Genomic DNA, 27,210 nt, shown 5'->3' on the forward strand with positions numbered 1-27,210 from the left:
GGGCTCGATATATACTCACCAGAAGACCCTTTCTCCGAAGGAGGGTGATCTGGGATCACTCCACAGGGACAGACTACCACGTTCGGACAGAGCCCTGAGCCGTTTTACTGGCCGCTGAACATAATAGAGTTGGATAATTCAACGGCTGGGAATGTCTTGTTTCAGCACAGATGAGTTGATGCGATTCGTTCCCCGGTTTAGACTCGGGGGTTCCTCTGGATACTGAGTGTTTGTAGGATGTCGTGAAGCCTAATCCCCCAACAAGGCAACGTCCCCCCCCCCCCCCCCCCCCCCCCTATCACCTTTCTCGTGGGGTTGACTCGAACGTATGGTATCGGTACTTGTATGTTTACATGGCCCATGGGAGACCGTACCGCCTCACAGGCAACAAACCAACAAGATCAGGCTCTGGCGGTGGCCTGAAGCACGATGGGATGGGGACTTTTTTTTCCCGCAGTGTCCTCTCACGGAGATACGTACACCTACGCCGGTTTTCTCTGATGTAGCTTTTTGGGCCATTCCATACGCCAATGCCCCATCAGTACATGGAAGCTCAACAGCGAGGGCAACAAGTGGTTGGTCCGAGACGGATCACGGTCAAAGGTACACAGTCGCTAGAATGCGCAGGGTCCAATGAACATATCTACACAGGACTCCACCCCTCAGCCAGAAGACTCTTGGAGTGAACCGCCGTAGTCCGCTACTGCCATGGTGCTATATCCGTTTCTCTGAAGTACCTATGACAAGTGCGTTATGATACCCTTCTACAGCAAGGAGAGGAACAACAGGTAAGCTTTGGGAGCACCACTTTTTGGGTATTATAGCACACATGTGACTCTGCAACCAAAGCGTTGCTTCACGATCATCACAGCGGTACGGACCACGATCAGTGCTTTGACACGCAATTGCATTCTTGTGTATTGATGATGCATAAAAGAATACCGGTATACAAAGCTGTATACTCAAGCAGCGCAGCCTCGGAACACATCGTGCGTCAACAGCGTCTAGAGCGACGCAACACGCAGGGCCACGTCCATATTGGCCAATTCTCGAGAGCTGTTGGCGAAGCGAACCAAAACTAAACATTGAAACAAAAAACCCATCACTCATGTTGGTGTTGAAACCTTTGTTTTCCCCTGCCGCCATTAGCCAGCAATGACGAAGATAAACCCTTCGGGTTTAACGCCTCAGCCCGCAGGTGTTGAACGTGCCAGCCAGACCGCTTTTTCAGTTCAAACACCTACACCTCAAGCCTCGGATCGGTTCCTCTTCATCAGCATCGTCATGGCGGCTATAATGACGGGAATCACGCTGACCATCTCGCCCAGCCCCGCATAGGCAGGAGGGATGCTAAAGTTGACAGGGACGAAGGCTCCTCCTGCAAGCAGAATCGCGAGCACGTTGTAGACGGCTGACCAGACAAAGTTGAAGACCATTCGGTGGAAACTGGCACGGCTAACATCAAGCACGAAGGGGATGCCTTCGAGGCCTGCGAGAAGGATCACGTCCGCCGCTCCACGGGTGACATCGCTCGATGAAGCGGCGCTGCCGAGCTGCACACCCACGTCTGCTTGCGTGACAGCCACCGCATCGTTGGTACCGTCGCCAACAAACATAACGAGCTTGCCCTCGGACATGAGCGAAGCGACATAATCCCGCTTCTGTGCCGGGGTTCGCTGGGACGCCACGTTGGGAATTCCAACCTGAGCGGCAACGGACTCGACTGCACGCTTTTGGTCGCCGGAGACGAGGTGCACGGCGATATTGCGGCGGGCAAGCTGGGCGATGACTCTAGATGCCTCTGGGCGGAGACGGGTACGCAATCCGAAAAGGGCGATAGGGTCACTGTCGCGAGTGATAACCAGAATAGTCATGCCTGCATCTTGGAAGCGGGCGACGGAGGGTAGAGAGTTAACATTGGTCCAGGATGGGTTTCCTGCACAGACGATATGTCCATCGAGAGTGGCCTCGACACCAGCGCCCGGGATAACTCGGGAATCGGTGACTTTGACTTCAAGAGTTGCACGCGGGGCGAGGTACTTGGCGATCGCCATGGATACCGGATGTTTGTTGCCTGCGACGAGGGCCTTGGTGATGGCACGAGCTTCATCCTGGCCCGCGAGTAGAATTTCTTCTTCAACCACGTCGAGCTCTCCTTCTGTGATGGTCCCAGTCTTGTCGAATACGACGTCGCTGACCCTTCGAGCCCTCTCCGTGCACTCGGCCGATTTGATAATGACGCCTCCGCGAGCAGCAATTCCGCCGGCGACGACCAGAACCATCGGGACGGCGAGGCCGAGAGCGCAAGGGCAAGAAACGGCGAGAACAGCAATGGCATAGGTGATTGCCTGAGCAACTGCCTTTCCGACTGGTTGTTGGCGAACCTTGAGGCCGATAATGACCCAGATGACGACGACAACGATAGCCACTGAGGTAACGACGGGAACAAACCAGCTGGCCACGCGGTCGGCAATGTCCTGGATTCTCGGCTTCGAGTTGGCTGCTTCCTCGACGAGCTCCGCGATGTCGGTCACGGTGTTCTTCCCAGGAAGACGAGTGAGCTGGACCACCAGTGTTCCTGAGCCGTTGATGGTTCCCGCAATGACGGTATCGTGCTGCTTTTTGAAGACAGGCATGCTCTCGCCAGTCAACATAGACTCGTCTACTTCGCTGGAGCCGTTCATAACCAAACCGTCGGTGGGCACAGTTGAGTGTGGAAGGACCTTGAACTTGTCGCCATACTGAAGTAGACGAGCGTCGATCTCGACATCCCTTTCCTTTTCCACAATGACAGCGGTGGCAGCCTGGAGTGAGCGGAGTGAAACAGCTGCAACGGCACGAATACGCGCGAAAGCGGCGGTGAGGCGGCCGAGAAGTATCAGAGTAATGAGTAGGGTACTTGTCTCGAAAAACTCGCGGGGGTCTAAAGGTCGGCCCGCCATGTGAAACCCAAACCCAATGATTGAATAGACATAGGCAGCAGTGATGCTGATGACGACCAGCATGTCCATTTCGATGGCACCGCTGTGCACAAGAGATGAAATGGCTGGTTTGTAAAAGTCGGGCACGGCGATAAGCTGCACCAGTGTCGCAAGCACGACCGAAACTATGGAGCGCGTCTTCGGTTCAAGCTTCTCGCCCCAGGCAAAAACCACGACGGGGACGGTGAGGGCTGCGGAAAGGACCGTTTTCATCAACTGATCGTACATCCTCTTTCTTCCACTCGCGACGGAGGGATCATTGCGGGGCGGTGCTAGTCCTGTCGCGAGCGGTCCGATCTTGTCGAGGAGGGTTCTGGCTCCGATGACTGCTGGGTCGTAGGTAACTCTGACCACCTTCTTGTCGACACTGCCGACTTCGTTGACACCCATGATTGCAAGGTCCGTCAGCATCTTAGCTTCCGCACCTGAGGCGAGTATGTCGAGCGTCTGGTCATCACTTGACATGCGGGTGCAATGAAACCCAGTGGCTCGCTCCGTGTTGCGGATGATATCCTCGGCCTTGCCTGCAGCGCCGTCGAACATGAACTCCGCATTGCCCATGACGAAATTGACACGCACGCCAGAAACGCCAGGAACAGCCTTGAGCGTTCTCTCGAGCTTATTTCCGCATCCGGAACAAGTCATGCCATCAACAACAAGAGCGATATGCTCCAGCCCGGCATCCTTCTCGACATCCTTCTCCGCGGTTCGGGATAAGGGCACCGGCCCTTTTGCAAAAGCAGAGGGAAGACCGACGTCGTGTCCGCTGCAGCAGTCAGACCGGTCGTCTCGAGCGGGTATGATGGCCATGTCATGATCGTGAGTAGCGCTCGACTTCTTGCCGCGTCGCTTAATGCCGTGGTGGTGGTGGTGGTGATGCTTGTGTTGACCATGAGCATGTGCGGACGTCTGCGCCTCGACAGGCTCTCGGGCCTTTTTCGCAATAGCAGGAGGCTTCGCGGGAACGGGAGCGGCAGCAGCACCGGGTTGCTGTTCGACGCAACATGTGGTCGGCAAGCCGCGATCGAGGATGCTACGACAGATGCAACGGGCCGACTCAAGATAGGCGCTGTACTTCTCGAAGGCCTTAGAGAGATGGGTGCTACAAGCCGAGGCCGGATGATGTCCGTCCTTATCGTGGGTATGTTTGTGATCGACAGCGCCTAGGAGCGTGAGTTCCGAGATGGACTGACTTTGGTTAGGATGCAATGCCATACCATCATGAGCGGTATCGTCGTCGCAAGTCTTCTCACACTCAACGGCGGCAGCGGCGATGATGCACTTTTCTGTCGCACAGCATCAGTAAAGGGACATATCGTACTAGCACAGATGACGTACCGTCGCAGTTCTCTTCCTTGGAATTGCAGCATTCAAGCTTGACGGAGCGGCATGTAGAGTCATCGTCATTGTCAGAGTCGCAGTCGGTATCCGCATCGCAGTTCTCGTCAAGGCAGGGAACCGCCTCGGCACCATCGCAGTTCCTATCACCGGCGCAGTTGTCGTCGGCCTCGACTTCGTGGCCATGGTCGTGTCCGTGGTCGACCTCGTCAGCTGGGCCGGCGCATCCCTGACCCTTGACAGGCTCGTCGGAGCAGCATCCGGAGCCCATAGTGTCGCGATAATACTGTTTTGTTTGCTAATTCTGCTGCTCAGGAGGGAGATGACGCGAGGGAAAGGGAAGAGTTTGGAGATGTTTGGAGGAAAAGAGTGCGTCTGCTTCAAGAGTGGCAGCTACGTTACGTGAAGGTTACCTACTTACCTAGGTGCACTCCCAGACGCCGAAAGCGGAGATGCCCTGACGCCAATACTGACGGGGTTTGAGGTATGAATTTCCAGGGTGACATGCAAGAGGCCCCCTCGCAAGCAATTCTGCAACAACGTCTCTCATTCGCTCTTTGTTTTTCTGTGCCCATGTTGCGTACTCCAGGCGTTCCAGTGGCACTGCGATGCGAGTCATCAACAGACACTTGCGTGATCCTCCCACTGGCATCAGGCCATCGTCATCTCGCCAAAGATACGCCAGAACAAAGCGGCTGGTCAGCTGATGGGACGAACGATCCGAGAGTTTGTTTTCAAAGACGAATTGTACCGCTTGGGATGGAGGGCCGAGCCAACTTACACCATGTGCGTGCAAGGTATGAATGTATCTATAGTTGACGACGAAAACGACTTCAGACGAAGAAGCTTCATCGCGGCTCCTGGGTATGGGGAGCTGCCCAAATCGTCGTTCGGCCCCACCCCGACCGAGACATGGGCATTGGAATCTTTTTTTTATTTATTTATTTTATTAATATGTAGGTATTGCTTCACAGATGCATTTTTTTGAACAGATGTGAGACCAAAACGTCTTGGGCTTGTCTGATCTACCTACTTGACTCACGTTTCAGCCAGGACCTGTTCGGCGGGTTTTCCCCCCGTCAGGAACATGCCGCCGTGGCTGCGTATAAGTGAATCCTATTTCGGCATATGGTCTGTTTGAGACTGCACACTTCAAGAACGATCGATAGGGTCATGCTCGCAGAAGAACAAGCCGGAGGAGCCAGATGCAAAAATAATTAACATTCCCGCCAAGAGATGAGCATTTGGGCCATCATCGAAAAGTCATGTATGCATTCCAGCATTCCCCCCGAGCCCGGCTCCAATCTTTCCCGTCGTAGACGCCACTATGATTAGATATGCAAAGTTACAAAAGACCGCCACCCTCCTCTATTGCCCATTACTTGCGACATGGTATCTCATCACCAAGCAATCATTGGTATCGTGCGAGTGAAACAAGAGAAAAGAAAAGTGAGCAAGACTGCTCGCTCAAAACGACACGGCAAAGTTCATCTTCCCAAGACCACTCATGTCCCTTTCCTTCCCGAACGTGGTGACACGCTCCAGCGGCGCTTCCTCCGCCCTTGTGGCGAGGGTGCTGCCTGGCGACCACGTCGTCGGGACCGTCTGACCACCGTCTTCCGACTCCCACGTCGACACAGTCGACACCGAGTCGAAACTTGTGCGCCTGTCCTGCGGCGCTTGCACACACTGGTAGAAGCCCTCGCGGCCCTTGACGGGGCGGGGGAAATTGGTGACGGAGTCGTGGCTGATGCTCCGCTGATGGTGCTGTCCTGCTGCACCACTGGGGAACAACCAGCTGGAGACGCGCGAAAAAGATTTCTTCTTTCGAAGTGGCGGGCGGAGAACCAGTGGCAGGGGTGGCGGCGGCGGTCGGGTCTCCCTGCCGCGGCTCGGCGGTGGTGTGATAAAGGCCGCCGAGGCGTCGGCGAAAGCCATGCTGCGGTGGGGAATGTGTACCGGGGGTCGCGTTGGTGCCGTGTGCGGACGCTCGGCCCCGGGGTTCAGGCGCTCCGCGAACGATGGCGCAGAGGGTGGCAGGGCGGGGACCGTGGGTACTGGTTCTTCTTCTGGCAAAAATAAGCCTTGTCAGCACACGTGAGACTCTGCTAATTTTGGACTTCGTCTGAGCTTACCGTGCACCGTCAATGCCATCGAATGGCCTGTCGAAGGCCGGCTGCCAGCGTACGTGCTCTGACGCTCCATGATTAAGTCGATCTCACGCTGGAGCTTGTCGACCTCCAGCATGGCGCCAGCAATCCGCTCCTTCATCCTCTCCGTGCTGCTGCATGTCTGTGACCGAGCCCTCGATTTTGGTGGGATTTTCGGCGGTGTGTCGCTCGCAGTGGTGGCTGACGGCGAAGCCGACATCTTTCGCGGGAGATGAAACGACATGGGCGAGTAGTTAGGCTCGTGTGAAGGCCCGAAGACATCGTCATCCGGGTTCGGCTCCAGGCGAACCGGCGGCGGCGGCGTAATCATGTCGAAGTGTGGCAGGATTGGCGACAGCTCCCTTTTGGACACATATATGCTTAGTTCGAGCGGCCTGAACGAGGAAGGACGAGGCCGCGGCCGAGGGCGTGGCGGTGGAGTCCGACCAACGTGCTGGAGGTTCGTGTATTGAGGAAACTGGAACGACTCGGAGTGAAGATGGCGAAAGTTGCTGGGGGCCGATATTTGTAGCCGTCGTGGAGACGAGTCTGAGCGAGATCGCTTGCTCACAGAGAACCGCTCCCGGAGCAATGCGAAACTTCTTTTCACTCCCTTCGGCTTCCCCTGCAGATGATGACGAGCTTCGACTGGCTTCTGCATTGTCCCAGCAAAAAGCGGCGGCATGGGCACGGGCTGTGTGCAGGTTACAGTGGGTGACAGTTTCCCAGGAATGTCAATGTTGTCTGAGCGGGCTGGTTAGTGTCCGGTGGATGATATGTGTTTGACGGACCCGAAAACTCACTTTGACGCGGCTTCTCGTTCGGACGGGTGGACAGCGGAGCGCAGCAGTTGGTGAGGGGCGATAGCCATGTCACATAGGCGTCTGCAAGCATGCCACTCAGACCCTTCATACCTGCTTCAGGATATGCTTCATGCCGGACATATGCTGGAGACGAACGAGGGGGGGAGAAAAGAATTTGGACAAAAACGAGAGACGGCCAGCGATTTGACAGAACGAAAGAAGAGAAGGATGCAGGGAGGTCTGTAAAGCACAAAGATTGAGCGACCCGATTGATTATAATAGAGAGCGTACCTAGTGGATGGCGAACGTCTAGTACCCAAGGTAATGTATGTAAGGCAAGGTAAGGTAGGCAATGTGATGTGAGAAGAGCCCACTTAGGCGTGGCCGGCTTCTTTTTGAGTCTCTTTGGCACATATCGAATCCCAATTCCCACTTTGGGCCAGAGATTTTGCTCAAGTGCTATGCTTAATAGGTCCAGCTGGGAGCAAGAGAGCAAGATGGAGGGACAAGGGCATGGCAATTGTCGGCGAGGTGTGCAGTCAAGATGCAGACCGGCCGCTCTGATAGGCCGGGACTGCAGACGGGGCCAGACACGGCCGGCCAACCGGCGCTTAGGAAGCTGGGGTGTTGTCGGATTCGGATGGCTGGCGCTACACCCACATCCTGCACCAGATTGCAGGAGCTCCACCAGTCGTGTAAGATGAAGACGATGGCTCAGCGAGTCGATGTCTCACCTCTGCCTTGCTCTGGTTGCTCGAAGCTAGCTTGACCAGCAACTTCTTGCCACAAGTCCCCCCCCGAGGCAGGGTCTCGTGCCAGTCATGAACTGCCATGCTTCCATACTGTGATGTTGTGATGCCCGTCACCGCCCCTTGTCATCTTTTGGGTCCACAAACTCCCAGTCGAAGAATTCTTGACAAACGGGGGCCACGGTTGAACGACATTTCCAAACCGTGTGTGCGTGTTTTCAGTCGAGCAAAGGAAACGGTTGGAGCGGCCAATCACATCTGCGGCGTGGCCATCTGTCTGCCCAAACAAAATCCCGTAATCCCAGCCACTCGATGACATGACCAAGCATCAGCGGACGGGAAGCAATCAGCAATCATTCGGGCATGCATGCAAGGCACCATGGGTGACGGGAAGAGGGAGTGACCGCGGGAAGCCGACCTACGGATAGGGATGCGTTGTACCGTCACAATACTCATCGTAGCCCTGCGTGTCCCCTATTGCAGGACACCATCACCGTTGGATGGTCGTACGGCGAGGGCGAAGCCGGCGAGCTAGAGATGATGGATGGCGCCGAGAGTGGGTAAACAGTACGAGAGGGTGGTGTGCTCTACTCCGCTTTGAGCTGCAGTCGCCTCTCTCGGTTTTGGTTCTTTCGAATTAAACCCCCAGGCAATCAGCGTCACTTGACGTTCGCCGCGAATATTGTCGCCATGATGGTTGCAGGCGCAACAACGGATCAAAAGCAAGAGGTTTCCGGTAGTGGTGATGTGATGACTCAAGTCGACCGAGAATAGTACCCAAGAATTGTTGCTGATTGATGTGGCGGAGTTCTCGTCATCATCTGATCTAAAGAAAACCGCTGGACGGGAGACTTCAGCAGAGTTTCTCGTGTCACTCTAGGTAGGTTCAGGTAGGCAGCGCAGACAAAATGTCTCGGCCACACCGCCACAGTGTGGAGGAGATCACACTGGAAGAGGGGGTAGGGTTACAGCTGAGGAGAAAGTGCTTACATAACTCCCGACATGTCATCCGCTTACATCATCAGAGCTTCAGGTCAGGTGAAGACATACGGATTTGAGTGTGGTCAGAGCACACCCCAACTAGCTTTTCTTATCTTATCGATAGACATAACGGATATCGGAGAAAGCGACTGCCGAGTGCAACAAGATACCCTTTTAGGCGGCGGAAGGACCTGTACCCCTGCATGGGTTTTTCTGGACCAGAAGTGAACACCTGGCTTGCTTGCTGGTCACTTTTTGAATTGTTCAAAGACCCAGCTTTGACAGCGAAACTCGCGCTCATCCAACACAACCTGATCCTTCTTACGGGCCATTGCTTGTCGTCGCCGGACTCCTCCAACCCACCCGATATCCTGACAAGGACAATCAGAGTTCTTCCTCACGTCTTTCCAAAACACTGGTTGCCTTCGGTACTAGCTCACATTCAAGATGTCGATGCCAATGCCCGGCCCCATGCAGATGGGCCCCAACGGGCAGCCCATGCCCTCGCCTGAGCAGATCGCGGCAATGCGCAGACAAATAGAGGCCGATGCCGCGAAGGCTGGCATGAGTGTACCGGATTTCCTCAACCATCTCCGACAGCAAGCTATGCAGCAGCAGCAAGCGGCGCGACTCGCCCAGCAGCAGCAGGGCGGCGAGGGTGGCGGAGAGGGCGAGCATGATCACGACCACGATCATGGCCCTGGTCACCAGCACCCTCACCAGCACCCGCAGCAGCAGCAGCAAGCCCAGGGCCAGCCTCAGCCCATCAGGCCTGGTCCCCCTAACCCCGTTGCGCTAGCCCTCGCCACCTTTTTGCGCAGCCAGGATCTGAAGCCCCGTACTTGTATTCTCAACGGCGAGCGCAAGGACATGTTCAAGGGTGGGTTAACTGCGAATTGTATTCTGCATGTCTTCAACAGCATACTGACGACGACGGATGTGTAGTCAAGCGAGCACTTCGCGCTCTGCAGTCCCCCGCCTACGAGAAGGCGCGCAAGAAGAACCCCGCGCTTCCCGAGATCACCGACCGCGCCTCTTTGGAGAACACCTTCAAGCTACTACCCATGTCAATGCTTGCGCTGCGCGTGACTAAGTCCGACCCGCACGAAGGCCACGACCACGGACCGAAGAAGACGAAGCGCATCAAGGGTCTTTGGACCGTCCGCATCGAGCCTCAGCAAGAGGCCAAGGAGGAGATGTACTACGCGTGGTTCTGGGAGGGCAGCCAAGTGAAGCGCAAGCTTTACTCGATTCTCGCCCTCATCCTGATCTTCATCGTTGTCTGCTATCCTCTCTGGCCTCTTAAGCTCCGACTCGGCGTGTACTACCTCAGTTGGGGATTCCTCGGCCTGCTCGGCCTGTTTTTCCTCATGGCCATCTTCCGTGTCATCCTGTTCTGTGTCACCTACTTCGTTGCGTCTCCCGGCCTCTGGCTATTCCCCAACCTCTGGGAGGACGTTTCATTCGTCGACAGCTTCAAGCCCGTCTGGGCCTGGCATGACGTAAGTTCAGCCAATGCACCCGGAAACCACATTGTGAACACCACTGACATTCGACAGACTGCTCCGAAGAAGGGCAAGAAGAAGAAGTCGGCGTCCTCTGGTGCAGCGAACGCCAGTGGCACATTCGCTGCTTCTACCGGTCAACCTCTCCCGGCTTCCGCGACCACGACCGCCACGGAGACTCAGATTGCGTCGGAGCCCTCGCAACGTGCTGGCTATGTCGCGCCAGCTGTGGAAGAGCTGGGTGATGACGAGGAGTAAATGAATTTCGAGGCGACGATCCGCATCACACAGGCGTTTGTGGCTTTAACGGTTGGAGGACTGTACTTGTAGATATGCCCGGCATCCAGTATGCTGCTGCCTGGGTTCTATTGGTCAAAAGATTATTTATGTTGGTACATCACATCGGTCAAATTGGTTCTTTGACACTCAATTGAGCCGGGGGGGTCCCAAAAGTCACCTCGTGATGAATATACATGACTTCGGTGACGTGAACCAGACGGTTTGTGCAAAGTTCTATTGTGGACGGACTCGGCGCCCAGTGCGGCAAGCTACTTCAAGGTCGGGGCATCTTCTCTACTGCACCGATCCCTCGGCGCGCTCGTAATACCAGACAGCACCCTCCGTCGTTGCGCAGTTCGACACGCGGCCACCATTGATATCGGCGGCGACGGGGACGCTGTCGCCACGCTGGGGCTTGCCGTAGACGTGGAAGTAGTACCAGGCCTCGCTGAGCTGGGTGTACCCGTTGTCGAGGGAGCCTTTACCGGCTTCGGTGGCGTTGTAGCGGGGGCCGGAGCAGCCGATGTACGGGACCGCTCCATGGCCCTCCTTGAGGGCCGTCTGGAAGTCGGCGAGGGAATAGGCGGTCGCATTGGAAGGCGTGATGGCCTTATCGGCGAGCCACTTCCAGGTCGGGGTCTCCTTGTAGTAGTGAACAGTGGTCTCGAGGAAGTCGACGATTTCCTCGTGCTCCTGGTACTTGGGTCCGTAGCACTCGACATCGAAGGTGCTGAAGCATGTGGCGTGCTTGGAGAACTCATGGGCCCAGAGGACCCAGTTGGGGGTGTACTGAGCGATCCAGAACCTGGGAGATTCGCATTAGGCTGGGAGCTAAGCCGACGTCCAACAACGGGGCTTACTTGTTCATGTATTCCAACAAGTCGAACCTCTCAAATGGCTTGACGAAGGCGTCGAAAGACGAGCCGGTCCACGCCGGGACCGGAGTACCGTCCGGCTTCCCGGTCGTGGTGTTGGGGGAGGGGATCGGGTCATACTGGCGGCTGAGATCGCAATATTGGGTGTAAGAGCCGTTGCAGAAATCGGGCCACAAGCCGTGGATGCCCCACGAATCTTGGGGCAACTTCTGGCCTTCGGACTCGAGGCCAGTGTGGGTGTTCCAGAATTGGGTCGCAAGCTACGAGCACGAATCGTTATTCTCGAGAGCGCTCGTCCGCAAAACGACAAAATTAGCATACCACTAGGCCACCGTAGGTCTCGACGCAGCAGGTGTCGACTTTGTCGGGGCTCGCACCGCAAGAGCAGGACAAAACGGGCTCGGCTGGGAGATGGATGGATGTGTCAGTTCAGTCCACAATGCCTAGAAAGCGCCTCGATTCGTACCGAGTGTGCAAGTGTGGTTCGCGGTGCTCAATCCTGCGTAAAGACCGGCGGCGGCGGTACGCAAGAGACCGGCGGCCGCAAGAAAACCAATGGTTCGAGACATGCTGGATCGGGGCCTATTATCTTGAATCTCTCACGGAGACGGCAGGGGGGGTTCCGAGGCAAAGACGACAACACAACCATAATTAATCAAGTTGCGCAGCGTCGAGACACTTTATACAACCTCATTGCCCCTTCCATTCTGCAAAGATGGGACATGGTACCCTACATCCTTATCCAAATCTCCACACGGGAAACGACGTAAACACGACCGAAAAACTAAAAATGCTCTTGGCTTGAAGAGGAAGCTGGCCGGGTTGGCGAGCAGAGGAGATCAGCCGTCGGTGCCGTCGGACAGGGCACTGTGGGGGTCGAGATGCCACCTGCTCGAGATACGGGACGTGAGAGGTCAATTGGGCGCGGGGCAAGGGTCGTGGAGTGTTTAGCAGAGTCCAGAGACCCAGAGGTCCAGAGGAGCGGGTGCAGTAGCGCGATGCGACTCGCAAGCGTCGGCCAGGGCTCAGGACGGTCTGCGGTGAACTCTTTGGGAAGTGTTGCCGTTGACTGCGGCGAGCTCCGAGGATAAAAGCTCGATAGATAGGGGCGTTCGGGATTGCCTGGGAAGTTGACAGAGAAAGTTGCCTCGCTTCTGCCCATACTCTTCATCTACATACTTTCCCTAAAAGGATGATGGGATATTCCAATCTCCAGTCTACTCCAATTTGCCCGGCCATGAGGCAAGTGCAGGTGGCTGTGCTGGCCAAACGCCAACCACAACTGTGGCGAGTGGGAAATTCTGTTTCCCTCTCTCTCTCTCTCCTCCTGGAGCACGTGAACTGTGGGTCTGAGGAAGCTCTTGCACAGGCCACATCAGTCACGGGGAGCCACACAGCAACCACAGAGCAGGTGCAGTTGTTTCACACCTTCCCGCTTCATTCTCAAGGTTGAGCGCGTCTAGCAGGAGCGTCCCAGGGAGCAAATTTTCAGCCACGCGCCTTCTCTTCACCGGCCTGCGTCCGCCAAGTAGACCATCTCATTCTTCTTCATCCCCTCTTTTCGTTCGTACTGTATTGCCCTCAACTATCATCCCTGAAGACTCGATTTTGTAAGACGATTTGTGCAGATCACCTATCACCCATCCTAGTGTGAGGATCTCATCCGTCAAGCTCATCGTCTCACCACCCGCTTATCGAAGTCCGTCCATCACGGTAAGCTGCTTTTTATCTCTGTATCTCTTCTTTGTGATATCTCGTATCATTACTGTATCTCTATCCTGGAGGGGTAGCAATTGGCATCAGAAAGTCGTTACGACATGGGCTCATGTCATGATTCACTCACACCGGCTCAAGCCCTCTCTACCAATGGCTCACTCCAACCAACATCAACCTCAGGTTGTAGCAAGCAGACGCTCTTTTCCCAGTCCTCAACCATTGTAATATCCCGCATGCAGCTCTCTCGTCCATAATTTGGTCATCAAATATTGACTTGTCTTTGTAGGCGACTAACACAGCCCTTTAGGTCCATCCCCGCAGCCAATCAGCCCAGCATGTCGGACGAGCTGCCGGTCCCCGCCATCAATGGCGGCCCCGACCTCGTTTCCGAACCCTCTGCGGGCTACCGAGACGAGCCTTTCTCGTGGCTGTGAGTTGCACAGCTACGCTCCTTAGCTCATGCCTAACAATTCCCAGTCAACCCCACCCGATCTTCATCATTGTGCTCGTTGGCCCTGAGGAGAAGCCCTTCGGCATCCAGAAGGACTTTTTGTGCGCCAGATCAACATACTACCGTGACTACTTTAAGCAGCTGGAGAGGACGACTTCAGACACCGTCGAGCACATCGTGAAGCTGCCTCAAACTACGGCCGAAGTGTTTGGCTTGACGCAGCTCTTTCTGTTCACAGGACAGGTCTCGGAAGAGGTCGACACGTTCCCTTCATACGAGGCGCTTATTGGGGTCTGGAAGCTGGGGCATAAGCTCGGTATTGACGGCCTATGCGACAAGACTCTCGAGGCAATGAAGGAGTGCAGACGGATTACTCGGCAGATTCCCGCCACTCCCCTTCTCGTGCAAGTATGGAGAGACACCCCGGAGGGCTCAACCATCCGCAAGCTCCTACTTTCTTGGGCAGCCGAGTACATGCGGTCGTCCGATGCTAGAGCTGAGTTCGCTAAGTCGCTTCCTCAAGAGGTTCTGAGCGAGTTGGTCGTGACCATGAGCTCTCTCGAGAACCAACCTTCCCCGCCGGCAGCTCCGGCTGATACAGTCTCCGCTGAGCCGACCCCTCGGAAGAGTGTGCACTATCTCGAGGAGGATAGTAGTGAGGAGCGAGAGCACCTCTCCAAGAAGAACCGACGCGCTTCCGCGCCGTTGCCGGCTTCGCAAAACAACAACTCCAAGTCCATTACCCGCGCCCTGCCTCCACCCGTCCGCAAGGCTGCGGCTGTGGCTGCTGCTGCGGCTGCTACGGCACCGCGCCCGAAGCCTGTGGTCCAGAAGCGTCGCAGCATCGTTCCGGTATCGGATGGTGAGATCACCACTGAAAAGAAGGTTGAGTTTTGTGCGGATCTTCTTGACAGGATGCTTTCAGGGCCCGGTATGTCTTTCCTAGGCCAACGGGACCACCAATACCGCAACATTTCCCACAGATACTAACCTATCTATACAGGCTTCTGGACCAGACTGGTGGGCCCTTTCAAGGAGCCTGTCGACCCCGTTGAGGACGGAGTTCCCGACTACTTCAATAAGGTCAAGAAGCCCATGGACCTCAACACTGTCAAGGCCAAGATGTCGCGCCACGAGTACCGGACCGAGGACGAGTTCGCCTCCGACGTGCGCCAGATCTTCGAAAACTGCTACACGTATTGGACCAAAGGGGATCCCATGTGGGCTGCCTGTGAGAAGTTTCAGAAAACATTTGAGGAGAAGTATGCCCAAATGCACAAGAACATCTCCAAGATGATGCGTGAGCCGGTCGACTGAAGCATGATTTACTACATTTGCGCCATCATCTTAGTCGAAGAAGCAGGGAATGTGGACCGGCGCGCTCTGCATGTTGTACAATATCTTATGGTGGCGTAGACTGGCAACTTTCTTCATTTCTTAGGACGCGTTGCTAATGTTAAACCGGGGGCCATGAGGACATGTATGTAATATAGCGCGAGGAGCGAGGCGAGAGAAAAAGTTGCTTTTGTGGAGGATAATACCCAGACTAGCCACGGAGCATTGCAAGTCCTTTTTTTCTTCAAATTTTTTACCATGTGGAATCGGCCATAACGATGGCTGACATGGTTGAAATGCCAGACTCATCAAGAATTTGACCCAACTCACCTCACCGCCTCGATCTAGAAAGCCACGTTCCACTTCAGAACTGTCGCCCTTTTTTTGCATTGTTCTAATATGGGTTGTTTCAATGTCTCTCCTCCAAGTGAAGCTCTTTGTGTGTGTGAGAGAAGTAGTAGTAGACACTAACGTGAGATGCCCGACCCCGACCTCGACCAACTTTCCTACAATTAGCTCCTCGAGCATCGGCCCGATATCTAGGGCACCGGCGCGTTTCTCCCTCCCGTGGAAAATATGTTTTAGTGTCGGCGTCGCCACACATCAGGTGCGGTCGCAAGCGAGGTCCTCGTTTCTAGTACTGATCCAGAGCATCGAATCCAAATCTATGGGGGACACTAGTCCATGTCTGCCTTAGCGGTCGGTCTGTTCGCCCCCCCCGCCCCCGCTGTCTCGTCGGTCTTCACTCCTCAACATCTCTCTCCCGCGATCCACAACAGTCAGGAGCACTCCCGTGGTCTTCGGCTTTTCTTTGGCGGTGGCGGGGGCGGGGGCGAGGGCGGGGACGGAGAGAAAATCAAGCTCCTGCCAAGGGGATCGCCTCGTGGTATCGAAAAAGCTTGGTGTCGAGTGGGCATCGCCCGCGTTGGCAGAAAAAGTCTCCGATGCCAAGCGATGGTTCTGGGATCTACATGGATTTCGCGTGATGCGGCCTCGAAGACGTAAGCCGTTCGTAGGTGCGTCGGAATGCACATGTGTATGAGACAACTCGGCCGAGAGCAACAATCCTCAACATCCAGTCGTTGGAAGAACAGGCATCGGTAACAACCTGAACACACGACACATCAACTACGAGCCAGAATTGATTTGATCCTCTTCAGTCACGTCCACTCACACACACACTCGCTCTCCCTGTCTAATATTTTCTGGAACTAGACTATGTTCCGTGGGTAGCGGCATGGTAGACCCGGACAGAGCGAACCAATGAATCCCCCGCCCCCCCAACCTCTGTCCCCTCTCCGCATCCCACGTCGTTATCCTCGCTGAAAACCCGCTTCCAAACCCCGCGGGCAGTCCCCCGCGGTCCCAAGCTTCCCCAGCTACCGGTGACGGCGTCGGTGAGCTATTCCATCTCGGGTCTCATTAGCGCGAACATGCCCGCCCACATACCGCGGGCTTCTTCCCGGCAAGACCGTCTCTCTCTCTCTCTCTCTCTCTCACACACACACACACACGCGCGCGAGTCCTTTTTAGCCAGCGTTCGTTCAGATTGGTTGATACTACTAGCACACGGTAGAACCCAAAGTGCCGGACAGGACGAGTCCAGATAAGATGTCCCAGATGATGTACAGCTTGTCTGCCGCGCTAGAGCCTAGCTTCGCTCAAATCGCCGAGTGACCATCACGCCCTCTGTCGGAGGCTGTACTGCTGTACTGTTCAACTCTTGATCCCGTGTTGGACAGCAAGGGCCGGAGGACCGTCACTCGTCCATTTCCCCAGGGGGGGGGGGGGTACGTGCACACCGGCTTGGCAACCAGATTGGTCGGCCCACCCCGAGAGCGCGGGGTGATGTGGAGGCGTCGCGACTCGGTCGAGATGTTTTTAGTTTGAACGAGACAGGTGCCGGCCCCTCGAAGGGAGGTAGGTGTGGGGATATCTGTTGCTGTCGTTCTTCCTAGCAACCATCTTTCGTTCATGTTGGCTGCCTTGGCGTTTGTTCGTTAGCTTGTTGGGAGTCGGGTTCGAGATCTGGCTGTTTCCCGACGTCGTGGTTAAGGTGGAGGAAGGAAGGGAGGGGGGTTCTTTCCAATGTACCAAATTGCCTACTTCCAGCCATAAGGACCTGGCTGGTTCGCCTTCCACACGTATGGTCGGTTGGGACGACAGTTTCGCCGAGTTTGAGTTTTCCCCTAGTCTCTCATCCGCTTCGTCGTTGTCGTCGTCCTCCTCCTGACCATACACACACACACGTACACACCTACACACATATATATAACACCAGCCCCGGCCCCAAGAAACAGAGCTTCTCTCATTAGCCAGCAGCACTCCGAGCAGCAAGACTCCCCGACGATATTCTTCCCCCTCAAACTTTTCCATCCAAAAACCAAACCGATCCCCTTTGCTTCTCCATCATGTTCGGCAAGAACCAGGAGCCAGAGGTGGCCGAGGTGCTCGAGCAGCGCCAACCCAGCGCGGCCGAGGCGGCCCAGAACCAGCATCGCATGTCCGTCTCTAACAGAGGTCTTACAGGCGCGTCGGCCTTGACTGTGAGACAGTCCATCGTGCCCATCACCCTGGTCACCGTCCTCTTCTTCCTCTGGGGCTTTGCTGTAAGTCCCTCCCCTTTGCAAAGCTTTGGCCCAATGTCTCATTCCTCTCTTGTGACATCGTTCCCATGTCTCGTTCCCCTCTGATAACCTCGGCCCCATGCCTCGACGAAACTGACTGCGATGCTAGTACGGCCTCCTCGACGTTCTCAACTCCAAGTTCCAGATCGCCCTCAACATCACTGCCGCCAAGGCCGGCGGCCTCCAGGGCGCCTACTTCGGCGCCTACTTCATTGGCCCCCTGACCTACTCGGGCTGGATCGTGCGCAAATTCGGCTACCGCTGGACCTTCATCACCGGTCTGTGCATCTACGGCGTCGGCGCCCTCATGTTCTGGCCCTCGGCTGTCTACCGTTCCTTTCCCGGCTTCTGCGGCTCCCTCTTCATCGTTGGCTCCGGCCTGTCAACGCTCGAGACCTCGGCCAACCCCTTCATTGCCACCTGCGGTCCCCCGCGCCTCTCCGAATTCCGTCTCGAGCTCAGCCAGTCGTTCCAGGCCGTCGGCTCCGTCATCGCCCCGCTCCTCGCCGCCCGCGTTTTCTTCTCGCACACGGAGCCGAACGATCTGTCCAAGGTGCAATGGACGTACCTTGGTATCGCGGCCTTTGTCTTCTTGCTCGGTACGCCACAACACACCCACCACTCCCTCATTCCACAAACCCGTGATGCCATGAGCAACAGTAGCAGACTAACAGAACGTAGCTGTGATCTTTTTCTTCGCCAACATCCCCGAGGTCACTGATGCCGACATGGCCCTGCAGGCCGAGCTGAGCGCGGGCCTCACCGGCTTCGTTGACAAGCCGATGAAGAAGCAGTACAAGCTCTTCTTCGGCGTCGCCGCCCAGTTCTGCTATGTGGGAGCCCAGGTTGCCGTCGCCTCGCAATTCATCTCATACGCCGTCGAGTCCGCCGGGCTGTCGCACTCGCAGGCCAGCGATCGGTACGCCATCGGCCAGGGTCTCTTCGCCATCGGGCGTTTCGCGGCCGCTGGACTGATGATGATTGTCAAGCCTCGTCTCGTACTCATGGTCTTCATGACGGGCATCATGGTGTTCATCGCGCTCGCCATCGGACTGAAGGGAGAGACCGGCATTGCGATGCTGTCCCTGGTGCTCTTCTTCGAGTCGTGCATCTTCCCGACCATCTTCACGACGGCAATTCGCGGCCTCGGCAGGCATACAAAGCGAGGTAGTTCTTGGATTGTTGCATCGGGTAAGTTATTCGCTGTTATCGCCGTCTTGGTGAATTGAATAACATCAACATTGCTGACATGGGCGTTTCTAGTTTGCGGTGGTGCCCTTTTCCCCAGTCTCACTGGTCTCCTGGCGGATTCTCGGGACTACCACATTGCCATGATCGTGCCTCTCTGCGGCTTCATCGTCGCCTTTGCCTACCCCATCTTCTTGAATACGGTCTGGAAAGCGGAGCTGGACGGCTTCAGCGCCAGCAAGATTGGCTACACTGATGAGCACGGTATCATCGGCGACGCGGGAAGAGAGGAGATTGAGAATGACAAGTCCGATTCCAAGCACTTGGAGGCGTAGAAGGATGTGTTCCAAAAACGATTGTGCGGGTTTTTCGCTTGCAAGGAGAGAATTTGTACATACCCCTTTACTCTAGTAGGGTTTTTGAGCGCTGGTTCTATCATTATTCTCTGTTGCTTTTATCGTTTACAGCATCGTCTCCATGGCGGGCATGTTTCGCAGAAGTCCGGGAGGAGCAGCTAGCAGAGTGCTCGCTTCTGTGCGGCAGGTTTTGCCAAGTGAGGTCTGTTGATGGCATCTAGCGTCACGGACACCCGCCCCAGCTCCCTGAAAAGTTCATCTGCCATCCGCAGAGGTTGGACTATGACTCGTTGGGAAAGGGTGGAGACATCATCAACCTCATATGATGCCCAGTGTGTAAATCCTAATGTCTGCCTTAATCGTCACTTCGTCATGAGTGCTGTCCCGCCGTAGGGTCGACTGTACACGTCATTGACCTTTGTCCGGAGCTCTCGACAGTCTGAGGTATCGCCTTGGAAGCCTTCTCTCAGGCACATTACGACGTTGGGATTCAGGGTTGATGGCACGGGGGCCCGATCCGGGGCGGGTTCGTTTCCGGGCCCTCAAACTCATAGCGGGCGCTACCAAGGCGCGGGGCGGAGCAAGGCGGCCGAGAAGATCTGCAGTGGCTCCCACCGTCCGTTCTATTGCATCTGGAAACAACTGGATGAGCTTGGGGTGGAACACGATGAGACATCCGACAGGTCTGGTGCTGGGCCGGCAATGGAATGAAGTCGGTAGTTGGCTGGAATGCTGGCAACTGGCGGCTACCGAGCCCCTTGGACGGTGGACGCGACTAGTTCTCGTGCGTGGATGTCATTGGATTGGGATGTGCTGAAATCCGTAGTTGTCGGAGGAAGAGCGACATCTCTCGGCTCGGTCGCGAGGGAGGGCACAAAGATTGAGGCCGTGGTTTGGTCGAGGATCGCAAGAACCTGGAACGAGACGTCATATTCAATTTCCAAGCCCCCTCTCAAAAGAGCATCTCCCATTTCCCATTTGCCCTTTTTGCCGCCATGCTTAAAACTACCGACTCTGGGGGGAAAAGGCGCCCAGGCGAGCGAATCAGCGTTGGGACGTCACCTGAAACGGCGTTCGATGGTTCGTCAGATGGTCGAGCTGATGGGGCACACCGCCTTACTTGCTTTTGGTGATAGGTACCAACCAGGCTGTTTGACTGGGTACCTGACTAGGACTGCTAAGCACTTGGCTAACGCCGCTAGGTACCTACCTCAAGGTACCTAGAATCCGCAGAGGTTCGCGCTCGTCCAAGCGATTGGCGGATGAGGAGTGCTGCAAGGTACCCGACAACGACGCTAGCTGGATTGGATCATTGTCGATCCACTTTGAGGGAGAAACTGTCCAGCCAAAAGTCCGGCGGCGCTACTCCCCCACAACTCGTACGGGGAGGGTTGCTCGCCATGCTCGAGGCACGGTCCCAAGACTGCTGAGATTCGGGCCCCTTAGCCGTTGGGGGAGATAGATTGCAGAGATTGGCTGGCGCCCGGGTTGGGTCTCATTTCCCAGGGACCGAATGGCACAGACTGCAGATTTCCTACCATTTTGTCTTTCCTCTTCTGGCTTGAGCTTTTTGTAACTTGTCGACTCTTGGTGTGTGACAATTTCTCCTTGCCCTGCCAGGCCAGCAGGCCTCCCTGCTTGGGGCCTTGGGGGCGGTCAGCTGTCACTTTGGTCGCCTCGAGGCTTGCCCTCTCCACCATCTCCAGGGCCCCCAGCAGGCGCTTGGTGGAATCGTGGAGGCATCGGGCAACGACCGCCGCAATCGGGGCAGCGTGTATCTCGAAAACTGACGAGAAAATGATTGTTGTTGCTGCTGCTGCATCTCCTGTGCAACCTGCCAACGCCGGATCACGAGAAAAATGCATTTGCATATGCGCATAAACGATCGGCTCCAACCCGTTCCCTTCTTATTTTATTCTTGACGACTTGAGACGCCACCAACGGGTCTCAGTGCCACTGTCTCCAAACAATCCCAAACAGGAGCAGGAGTTGCTTCACGGTCTTTCTCAACTTGCTGCTCGGCCCGTCTGTTCGCCGAACCCCCTGGAACCAGTCAACCGCTTGACCTGGGTCCTGGACCATGCGCACTCACTGGCAGGCAACTCGAGACACTCACTCTGAAGGGTCTCTGGCCCGAGGTGCCTCCTCCATGCCAAGGGTATCGTGGCTGGGCCGGCCGGGCCAAGGTGCTCCAACTGGTCAACATTCAGGCAAATAAAATTAAAAGGAGGATCCTTCCGAATTGGTACTGGGCGCGCACTACAAACCCATTGTGCCCATCCCCGACTATCTACAGTCCACTAAATGTAGACGGCCAGAGGCCGAACCGTGACACCCTTCGCCTGCCTTTCCCCCCTCCCCCCCATTGATGCTGACCTGACAGTCTTTCATACCCTCGCGACCACTCCTCCCACTCTTTCTCTCCACTTCATCTCCAGTCTTTTTTCGCTGTCCCTCGTTCCGCCTTTGCGTTTCTCCCGTAACTCCCTTCGCAACGTCGCGCGCTTTTTAGGTCAGGCCCCTCCGGCCCAGTCGCTCTTTTCACCAACTCTTCGTCGTCGTCGTCGTAGTTTTCGTCGCCATCACGAACCCACGCCAGAGTACTCGTACTTCCCTCGCTTGTCGATACTCTACGCTGTCCCGTCGTCGATCCACATTCATTCGTTCCGCCGACTTGCCGGTTCTCAACAACACGCGACTATCCAGTCACTTGCCGTCTTCCCGGTTTTCGACTTTTAATCGACCGACCGAACCGCTTCCAATCGCTATCCAGTAAACCCCCGTCTTCGCAATGCATATCCGCTCTCTCGCCTCTCTGGCCTTCGTGGCCTTCGCCGCCCAGGCATTCGCCCAGCAGACCAAGGTCTTCAAGCGCAGCATCACCACGGGAAGGGATTTGGGCTTCATGCGCCGCGCCGATGGCGGCTACCAGCCCGAAGATGAGGTGTGCAACAAGGGCGGTAACACCTGCTCCGAGGCCTGCGGCGGTGGATACCAGCAGTGCAAGTCTACTGACCAGGCCGTACACTGCTATGACCCGACCGCTGGCGAGACTTGCTGTTCTACCACGACCGGAAGTGAGTCGCTGCCCATCGCATTGCCCTCTCGTGATTGCTAACATGGTCGTCCAGACTCCTGCTTGACCTCTTTCTACTGCACTCATGACACCAAGACCGAGACCTTCTGCTGTCCCAATGGCATGAACCTCGGCGATTGCGCGACCAAGCACGGCGTCACTGGCCCACTCACTTCGGACGTCCCCATTCCCACCACCACCTCGGTGCCGTCCACCAGCAAAAGCAGCACCGTGCCCCCGACCACCAGCAGCTCAGCGCCGCCAACCACGACCTCTTCTTCCCTTGTCGCTACCACCACATCCACCTTCATCTCCACCTCCACCACATCGGAGGCTCCCAGCACCACTATCGTCTCCACCAGCTTTTCCCCCAGCGCAGGCACCAGCACTGCCTTCTCAGCGAGCAATGGTACCACCCTGGCCACGGCGTCCACCCGCACCAGCGCAAGGGGCACCCTCTTCCCTTCGGCGGCCGCCACAACCGCGGCAGCATCCGGCGAGAACGCCGGAAGCAGCAACGGACCGGCCGGCATGGCCGTCATCCTCGGTGCCGCTTTTGTTGCTGCTCTGTTCTGATAGTCAACGACTGACCCGACTGGAAGCGCTGACCGGCCACTGACCATGATTCCGGACACGTCCGTGTCCGGTCAGCGTGCCATGTGTCACGACTGCAACGAAACAAGCAGCAAGCGGTGCTGGAGGTGAACACGAATTCCCGTGCTCTGTGTGAGATGTTAATGTTGGCCGAATTTTTTGAGAAGCTTATGATTCCCCCTGATCACTTGAACGTATGGAGCGGCTTGACGAGACCATCTTTTTTTTGATCATTTTTGTGTTGTATTTGACAAAAGGTGTTTCTGGAAATGAAGATGCTTGAGGAGAGAGAGAGAGAGAGAGACGAAGACCAAAGATGGACGGCTTGGGGACACTTGCTTTCGAAAACAGCGTTATGTTATATCCCTGTTGTAAACCCATTTTTTTGTTGTTGTTTACCTACTGTAGTTACGATTTCTCCCCCCTCGTCGGGCGATACTGCGAGGCATACTACTCGCAGCTTGGAGCCCACGAGTACCATAAACCTTAATATCCTTCCGGGGAAAACAATAACATCACACGACATTTGCACGCGCCTCTCGCTTTGTGGTCCAATTCCTGCGTTGATGTGCTTCTCGCCGTGTCAGCTCGACGGCCGGCTCGAGCAAGTCGAGAGAGATGCCTTCCGGTCTCGTTGAGGAGGTCGGGCGTTGGGGCCGGGGGTAAAAGAAGTAAAGGGGGGCGCCTGCCGTGGGAATCCGGGGTTCGGGTGCCGGGTACAGACGTTTGGAGAGCGCCGGGTGCGGATGCGGGTGATTGCGGGGCCGGACGGACGGACGGCCCTGAACTAAAGGGGGGGCGCGTGCTCGTCACTGCCCAATCCGCACGTAAGGACTTGTGTGTTTTTTCACTATAGTTGGCTTTTTTGATGGGCTAGTATAGTCCCACTGCCTCGTCGCTGTAGTCCTACCCCCCCCCCCCCCCCCCTTTGGACGAAGACCCGGACGGAGGACCGCCGACGCCCGGGGAAGTAAGGTAATGTAATAACAGCATCAATCTGTCCACGATTCGAAGAAACCGCAGATTTATTGATGATAAAAAAGGCCTGCTAACCAAAAAAAAAGAGTGAAAGAAAAAAAACACTTTATGTAGAAAATAAGTAAGAATAGAACCAAATCACCACGCGACCGGGTATCATGGGTAATGCTCTCTACAATGCCACCTCCAACCTCTAAACAAGGTACCTGCCTTTGACTCCTCCCACTCCATCCATTTTATACTTCCCCGGTCTCATAGACCCTCGTTCCAAGGCCGCCAGAACTGGTTACTAAACGTCGGCATGCACTTGACCATCTCGGGCGGCTCTATCTGCCAGTTGATCTTGGGGGGTGCGCCCGAGTTCTCCATGACGGTCCACGATGAGGCGAAGCCCCTCTCCTCCTTTATCTGCCTCCCGTCCTTAACGTTGTACGCCAGACTGACGCTCGGCACGACGGCGATCTTGCCGTGGCCGAGATTCCACAGGTCTTTGCATAGCAGCGTCGGCTCGCCTGTGTGGCATTCGCCCTGGTATGACCTCCTGAAGTCGAGCCTCTTGGCGAGAAAGGGCTCGCCGGTGACGGCAACGCCGCCGTTCCAGCAGGAAAACACCTGTAACGGCTTGCGGCCGAGGTAGCGATCTTGGGAGTACGGGTGGTTCCAGAACATATTGGCGACGTCGCTCCACTGCTCGCCCTTGGGCGTTCGGTCGGGGATAGGGAGGAAGGTGTCGCCGTTGATGGCGCGGGATATCCAAGAGTCGTAGAAGGAAGGCTCCCCGTTGTGCGGAGCAAATCGGAGGAAGTGATAGTCCATGGCGCACGTCATGTCGGCGCCTTGGACCTGCTTCTGGTACGCTAGCTCAAGTATGTCCTCGGTACAGGCGGCGACGTCGTTCAGGAATACAATGGTGGCCTTGGGATCGTAGGCGGCGGCTTCGGCCATCATAGGCTCCAAGGCTAGGTTCCGGAGCTTTGCGAGTTTTCCGATGCGGTCGCCGCTGTGGGAGTCGATGCTGCTCGTCTGGAGGTAGTAGGCGACCCCCATCTTGTCCATGTGGGCTTTGAGGCGGTAGAGGGTCTCGTAGGTGCCGTCGGTGGAAATGCCCTCAACAACAGACAAGGCGCAGTTCTCGGGACCGATGACGTTCATGGCCTCGAGGACGGCGCCGATGAGCTGGGGCAGCAGGTCTCTGACCTGGCGCAGATCGAGAGCGAAGAAGTAGTGACGCTTGTCCATGTTCTCGGTTGGGCGCAGGACCTCGTAGCGAGTGACGTTGGGTGCAGGACAGTTGACGATGGGAAAGCCGCCGTTCTTAGGATCCAAAATGGCTTGTACATACTGGCTTGCCTCGCCCGTCTTGTCCGGACGGCCTTCGTATAGCGTTGGCTGGACCCAGTTGGGCGCGGAATCGTTCATCCAGCTGCCTCCATATTCTGCACCCCCCCAGTCAGCACATCAGATAAATACTCGGCAGAGAGCCGTCGAAGCAACTTACGTTCCGGTGTCCAGGGTATAACGAAGTACTGGACCAATGGTTGGTGGAAAAGCAAGAAGAAGCCGGTGATGAGGATGAAGACGATGATGGCGATGAAAGGGGTGCGGAGGCGTCTCGGATTATGGAAGTTGGCGATCATGATGCATGTACAGGGCGCTCAGCGAAGAGCCCGTATACGACGAATCGAAGTCGAAAGGGGAAGGAGGAAGGACGGATGCAGCGAAGATCGTTCGGCGCCCCGGGCCACAGCAGACAGATAGGCTTTGCGGTGTGGCGGGAAGTTGGCGGCAAGCAGAAATGCAGACTGCAAACCAACAAGGTCGGTCGATGGCCGATATGCAGGCTTGATGTCCCTCGTGTGCAACGGTGCGAGGGAAAGGAAGAGAAGATGCCAAGACGACCGGCAAAGAAAAAGAAGCGAATCTGATGGGGAGGGGGTGGAAGATATTACAAACTCATGTCAGTCCTAGGAAGAGGACTCTCTCTCTCTCTCTCTCTCTCTCTCTCTTACACACACACTCTCTCTCTCTCTGTCTGAGACTGACTGTTTGTCTGTCTGCCTGTTTGTCTTTCTCTCACTCTCTCTCTGTCTCTCTCTGAAAATCGGTCGGAGGTCTCGGCGACACAGCAGAGACGAGAGAAGGTTATGGGCATGAGATAAAACAAAAAGGGCGTGGCACGAGGATTATAGTTCAGCGAGGCGACGGCTGTATGCAGGCTGGGGGCAGGCAGAGCCAGGCAGGTTCAAAGTCTAGATAGCCGAGGACGGCATTCGTAAATGCGCAGGAAATGGGCCTTCCCGCCGAATTTGGAGTATGGGATTGTTTGGGAGAGACTGGACGGGAGGCCGAGCGATGCAAGGCGCAGCGGTCCAAGGGTAGGGAGGAGAGTACCAATGTAGTAGGCAGGTAGGTAGGTAAGCGGATAGTTAGGTACCGTGCATGTAGGAGAGATTAGACCGGGTTCCAGAGACGGAAGGAAAATAAAGGAAAATGAAGGATAGGAAAGGAGAAAGAAAGAAACAGAAACGCACCGACGCTGTTGCCCATCAAAGCTGGCCAAGTGTTGTATCTCTCATGCAATATGTGTCAAAGACTTGGCGGGAGGCGCCTCGACAAGCGGTACGCGTCCTGGGTCCTGAGTCCAGTTCGCTGGTGGATCGGGAAACCAAGACTACCCAGTTCTTTACTTGGGTAGCCATCCATGACTTAGCTACTACATTACACGTTTGGCTGGCCCTACCCGGATACACATCCATCCACACCATGCGGCTAGGGAACGGGCCCAGTTCCCGCGTCAGCATCTTGACAATGGCCCTTGCCCTTGGGTTCGCCCACTTCCCACCTCCTCTTGATTCAACGTGAGAAAACAAGTGAGGCACCTAGCATATCGCGTACATAACGCCAGCAATGCGCTCTCTGTCTTGGGCATTACTGAAATGCTGCCCGCATGTAGGAGGAATGCAAGCCGTCTGTGAGGGGAGCACACGGTTCCTCGAGTCTCGCCACGGCATGTTTCAGCTTTCTGACTTTATGACTTCCCGGCTTCCTGGTTCTTCTGTACCAGTTGGGGTTTGGGTACTACAGCAGACAATGAACAAGCGGCGGTATTTCTCATGGGGGGGCGGGAAACGTCCAATTTACGGCCTGCACTCAAGGTCAGCCGTCTCCGCACGCATTACAAGATGATTTTCTCAACTCTACCTACCTAGGTACTTTGCCTTGATATCT

At 55.8% G+C, this 27,210-nt stretch overlaps 8 protein-coding genes across 8 annotated transcripts; 4 read left to right on the top strand and 4 right to left on the bottom strand.

Moving 5' to 3' along the window:
- Positions 1-1,247: 1,247 nt before the first annotated feature.
- Positions 1,248-4,590, bottom strand: CH63R_07838 (Copper-transporting P-type ATPase; the record flags this gene model as incomplete). The annotated part of the gene is made up of 2 exons (XM_018302812.1): positions 1,248-4,267; positions 4,320-4,590. The coding sequence occupies 2 exons, from the start codon at positions 4,588-4,590 to the stop codon at positions 1,248-1,250; spliced, it is 3,291 nt and encodes a 1,096-aa protein (XP_018157590.1).
- A 1,196-nt stretch (positions 4,591-5,786) lies between these two features.
- Positions 5,787-7,381, bottom strand: CH63R_07839 (uncharacterized protein; the record flags this gene model as incomplete). The annotated part of the gene is made up of 3 exons (XM_018302813.1): positions 5,787-6,388; positions 6,455-7,213; positions 7,273-7,381. 3 exons carry the CDS (start codon positions 7,379-7,381, stop codon positions 5,787-5,789), a joined length of 1,470 nt encoding a protein of 489 aa, XP_018157591.1.
- Positions 7,382-9,449: 2,068 nt separating this feature from the next.
- CH63R_07840 (Sec62 family protein translocation protein) lies at positions 9,450-10,765 on the top strand (the record flags this gene model as incomplete). The annotated part of the gene is made up of 3 exons (XM_018302814.1): positions 9,450-9,882; positions 9,948-10,504; positions 10,562-10,765. The coding sequence occupies 3 exons, from the start codon at positions 9,450-9,452 to the stop codon at positions 10,763-10,765; spliced, it is 1,194 nt and encodes a 397-aa protein (XP_018157592.1).
- Positions 10,766-11,080: 315 nt separating this feature from the next.
- Positions 11,081-12,230, bottom strand: CH63R_07841 (Ribonuclease T2 family protein; the record flags this gene model as incomplete). Its single annotated transcript, XM_018302815.1, has 4 exons — positions 11,081-11,591; positions 11,647-11,921; positions 11,983-12,065; positions 12,128-12,230. The coding sequence occupies 4 exons, from the start codon at positions 12,228-12,230 to the stop codon at positions 11,081-11,083; spliced, it is 972 nt and encodes a 323-aa protein (XP_018157593.1).
- A 1,482-nt stretch (positions 12,231-13,712) lies between these two features.
- On the top strand, positions 13,713-15,145 carry CH63R_07842 (Transcription regulator; the record flags this gene model as incomplete). Its single annotated transcript, XM_018302816.1, has 3 exons — positions 13,713-13,807; positions 13,855-14,759; positions 14,832-15,145. The coding sequence occupies 3 exons, from the start codon at positions 13,713-13,715 to the stop codon at positions 15,143-15,145; spliced, it is 1,314 nt and encodes a 437-aa protein (XP_018157594.1).
- A 2,429-nt stretch (positions 15,146-17,574) lies between these two features.
- CH63R_07843 (Glucose/galactose transporter) lies at positions 17,575-19,313 on the top strand (the record flags this gene model as incomplete). The annotated part of the gene is made up of 4 exons (XM_018302817.1): positions 17,575-17,772; positions 17,900-18,389; positions 18,472-18,981; positions 19,054-19,313. The coding sequence occupies 4 exons, from the start codon at positions 17,575-17,577 to the stop codon at positions 19,311-19,313; spliced, it is 1,458 nt and encodes a 485-aa protein (XP_018157595.1).
- A 2,812-nt stretch (positions 19,314-22,125) lies between these two features.
- Positions 22,126-22,986, top strand: CH63R_07844 (Prp 4 c domain-containing protein; the record flags this gene model as incomplete). Its single annotated transcript, XM_018302818.1, has 2 exons — positions 22,126-22,411; positions 22,466-22,986. The coding sequence occupies 2 exons, from the start codon at positions 22,126-22,128 to the stop codon at positions 22,984-22,986; spliced, it is 807 nt and encodes a 268-aa protein (XP_018157596.1).
- Positions 22,987-24,234: 1,248 nt separating this feature from the next.
- CH63R_07845 (Alpha-1,3-mannosyltransferase CMT1) lies at positions 24,235-25,619 on the bottom strand (the record flags this gene model as incomplete). The annotated part of the gene is made up of 2 exons (XM_018302819.1): positions 24,235-25,418; positions 25,481-25,619. The coding sequence occupies 2 exons, from the start codon at positions 25,617-25,619 to the stop codon at positions 24,235-24,237; spliced, it is 1,323 nt and encodes a 440-aa protein (XP_018157597.1).
- Positions 25,620-27,210: the final 1,591 nt, after the last annotated feature.

Source organism: Colletotrichum higginsianum, chromosome 5 (genome assembly GCF_001672515.1).
Source record: "Colletotrichum higginsianum IMI 349063 chromosome 5, whole genome shotgun sequence".
Taxonomy (NCBI): Eukaryota; Fungi; Ascomycota; class Sordariomycetes; order Glomerellales; family Glomerellaceae; genus Colletotrichum; species Colletotrichum higginsianum.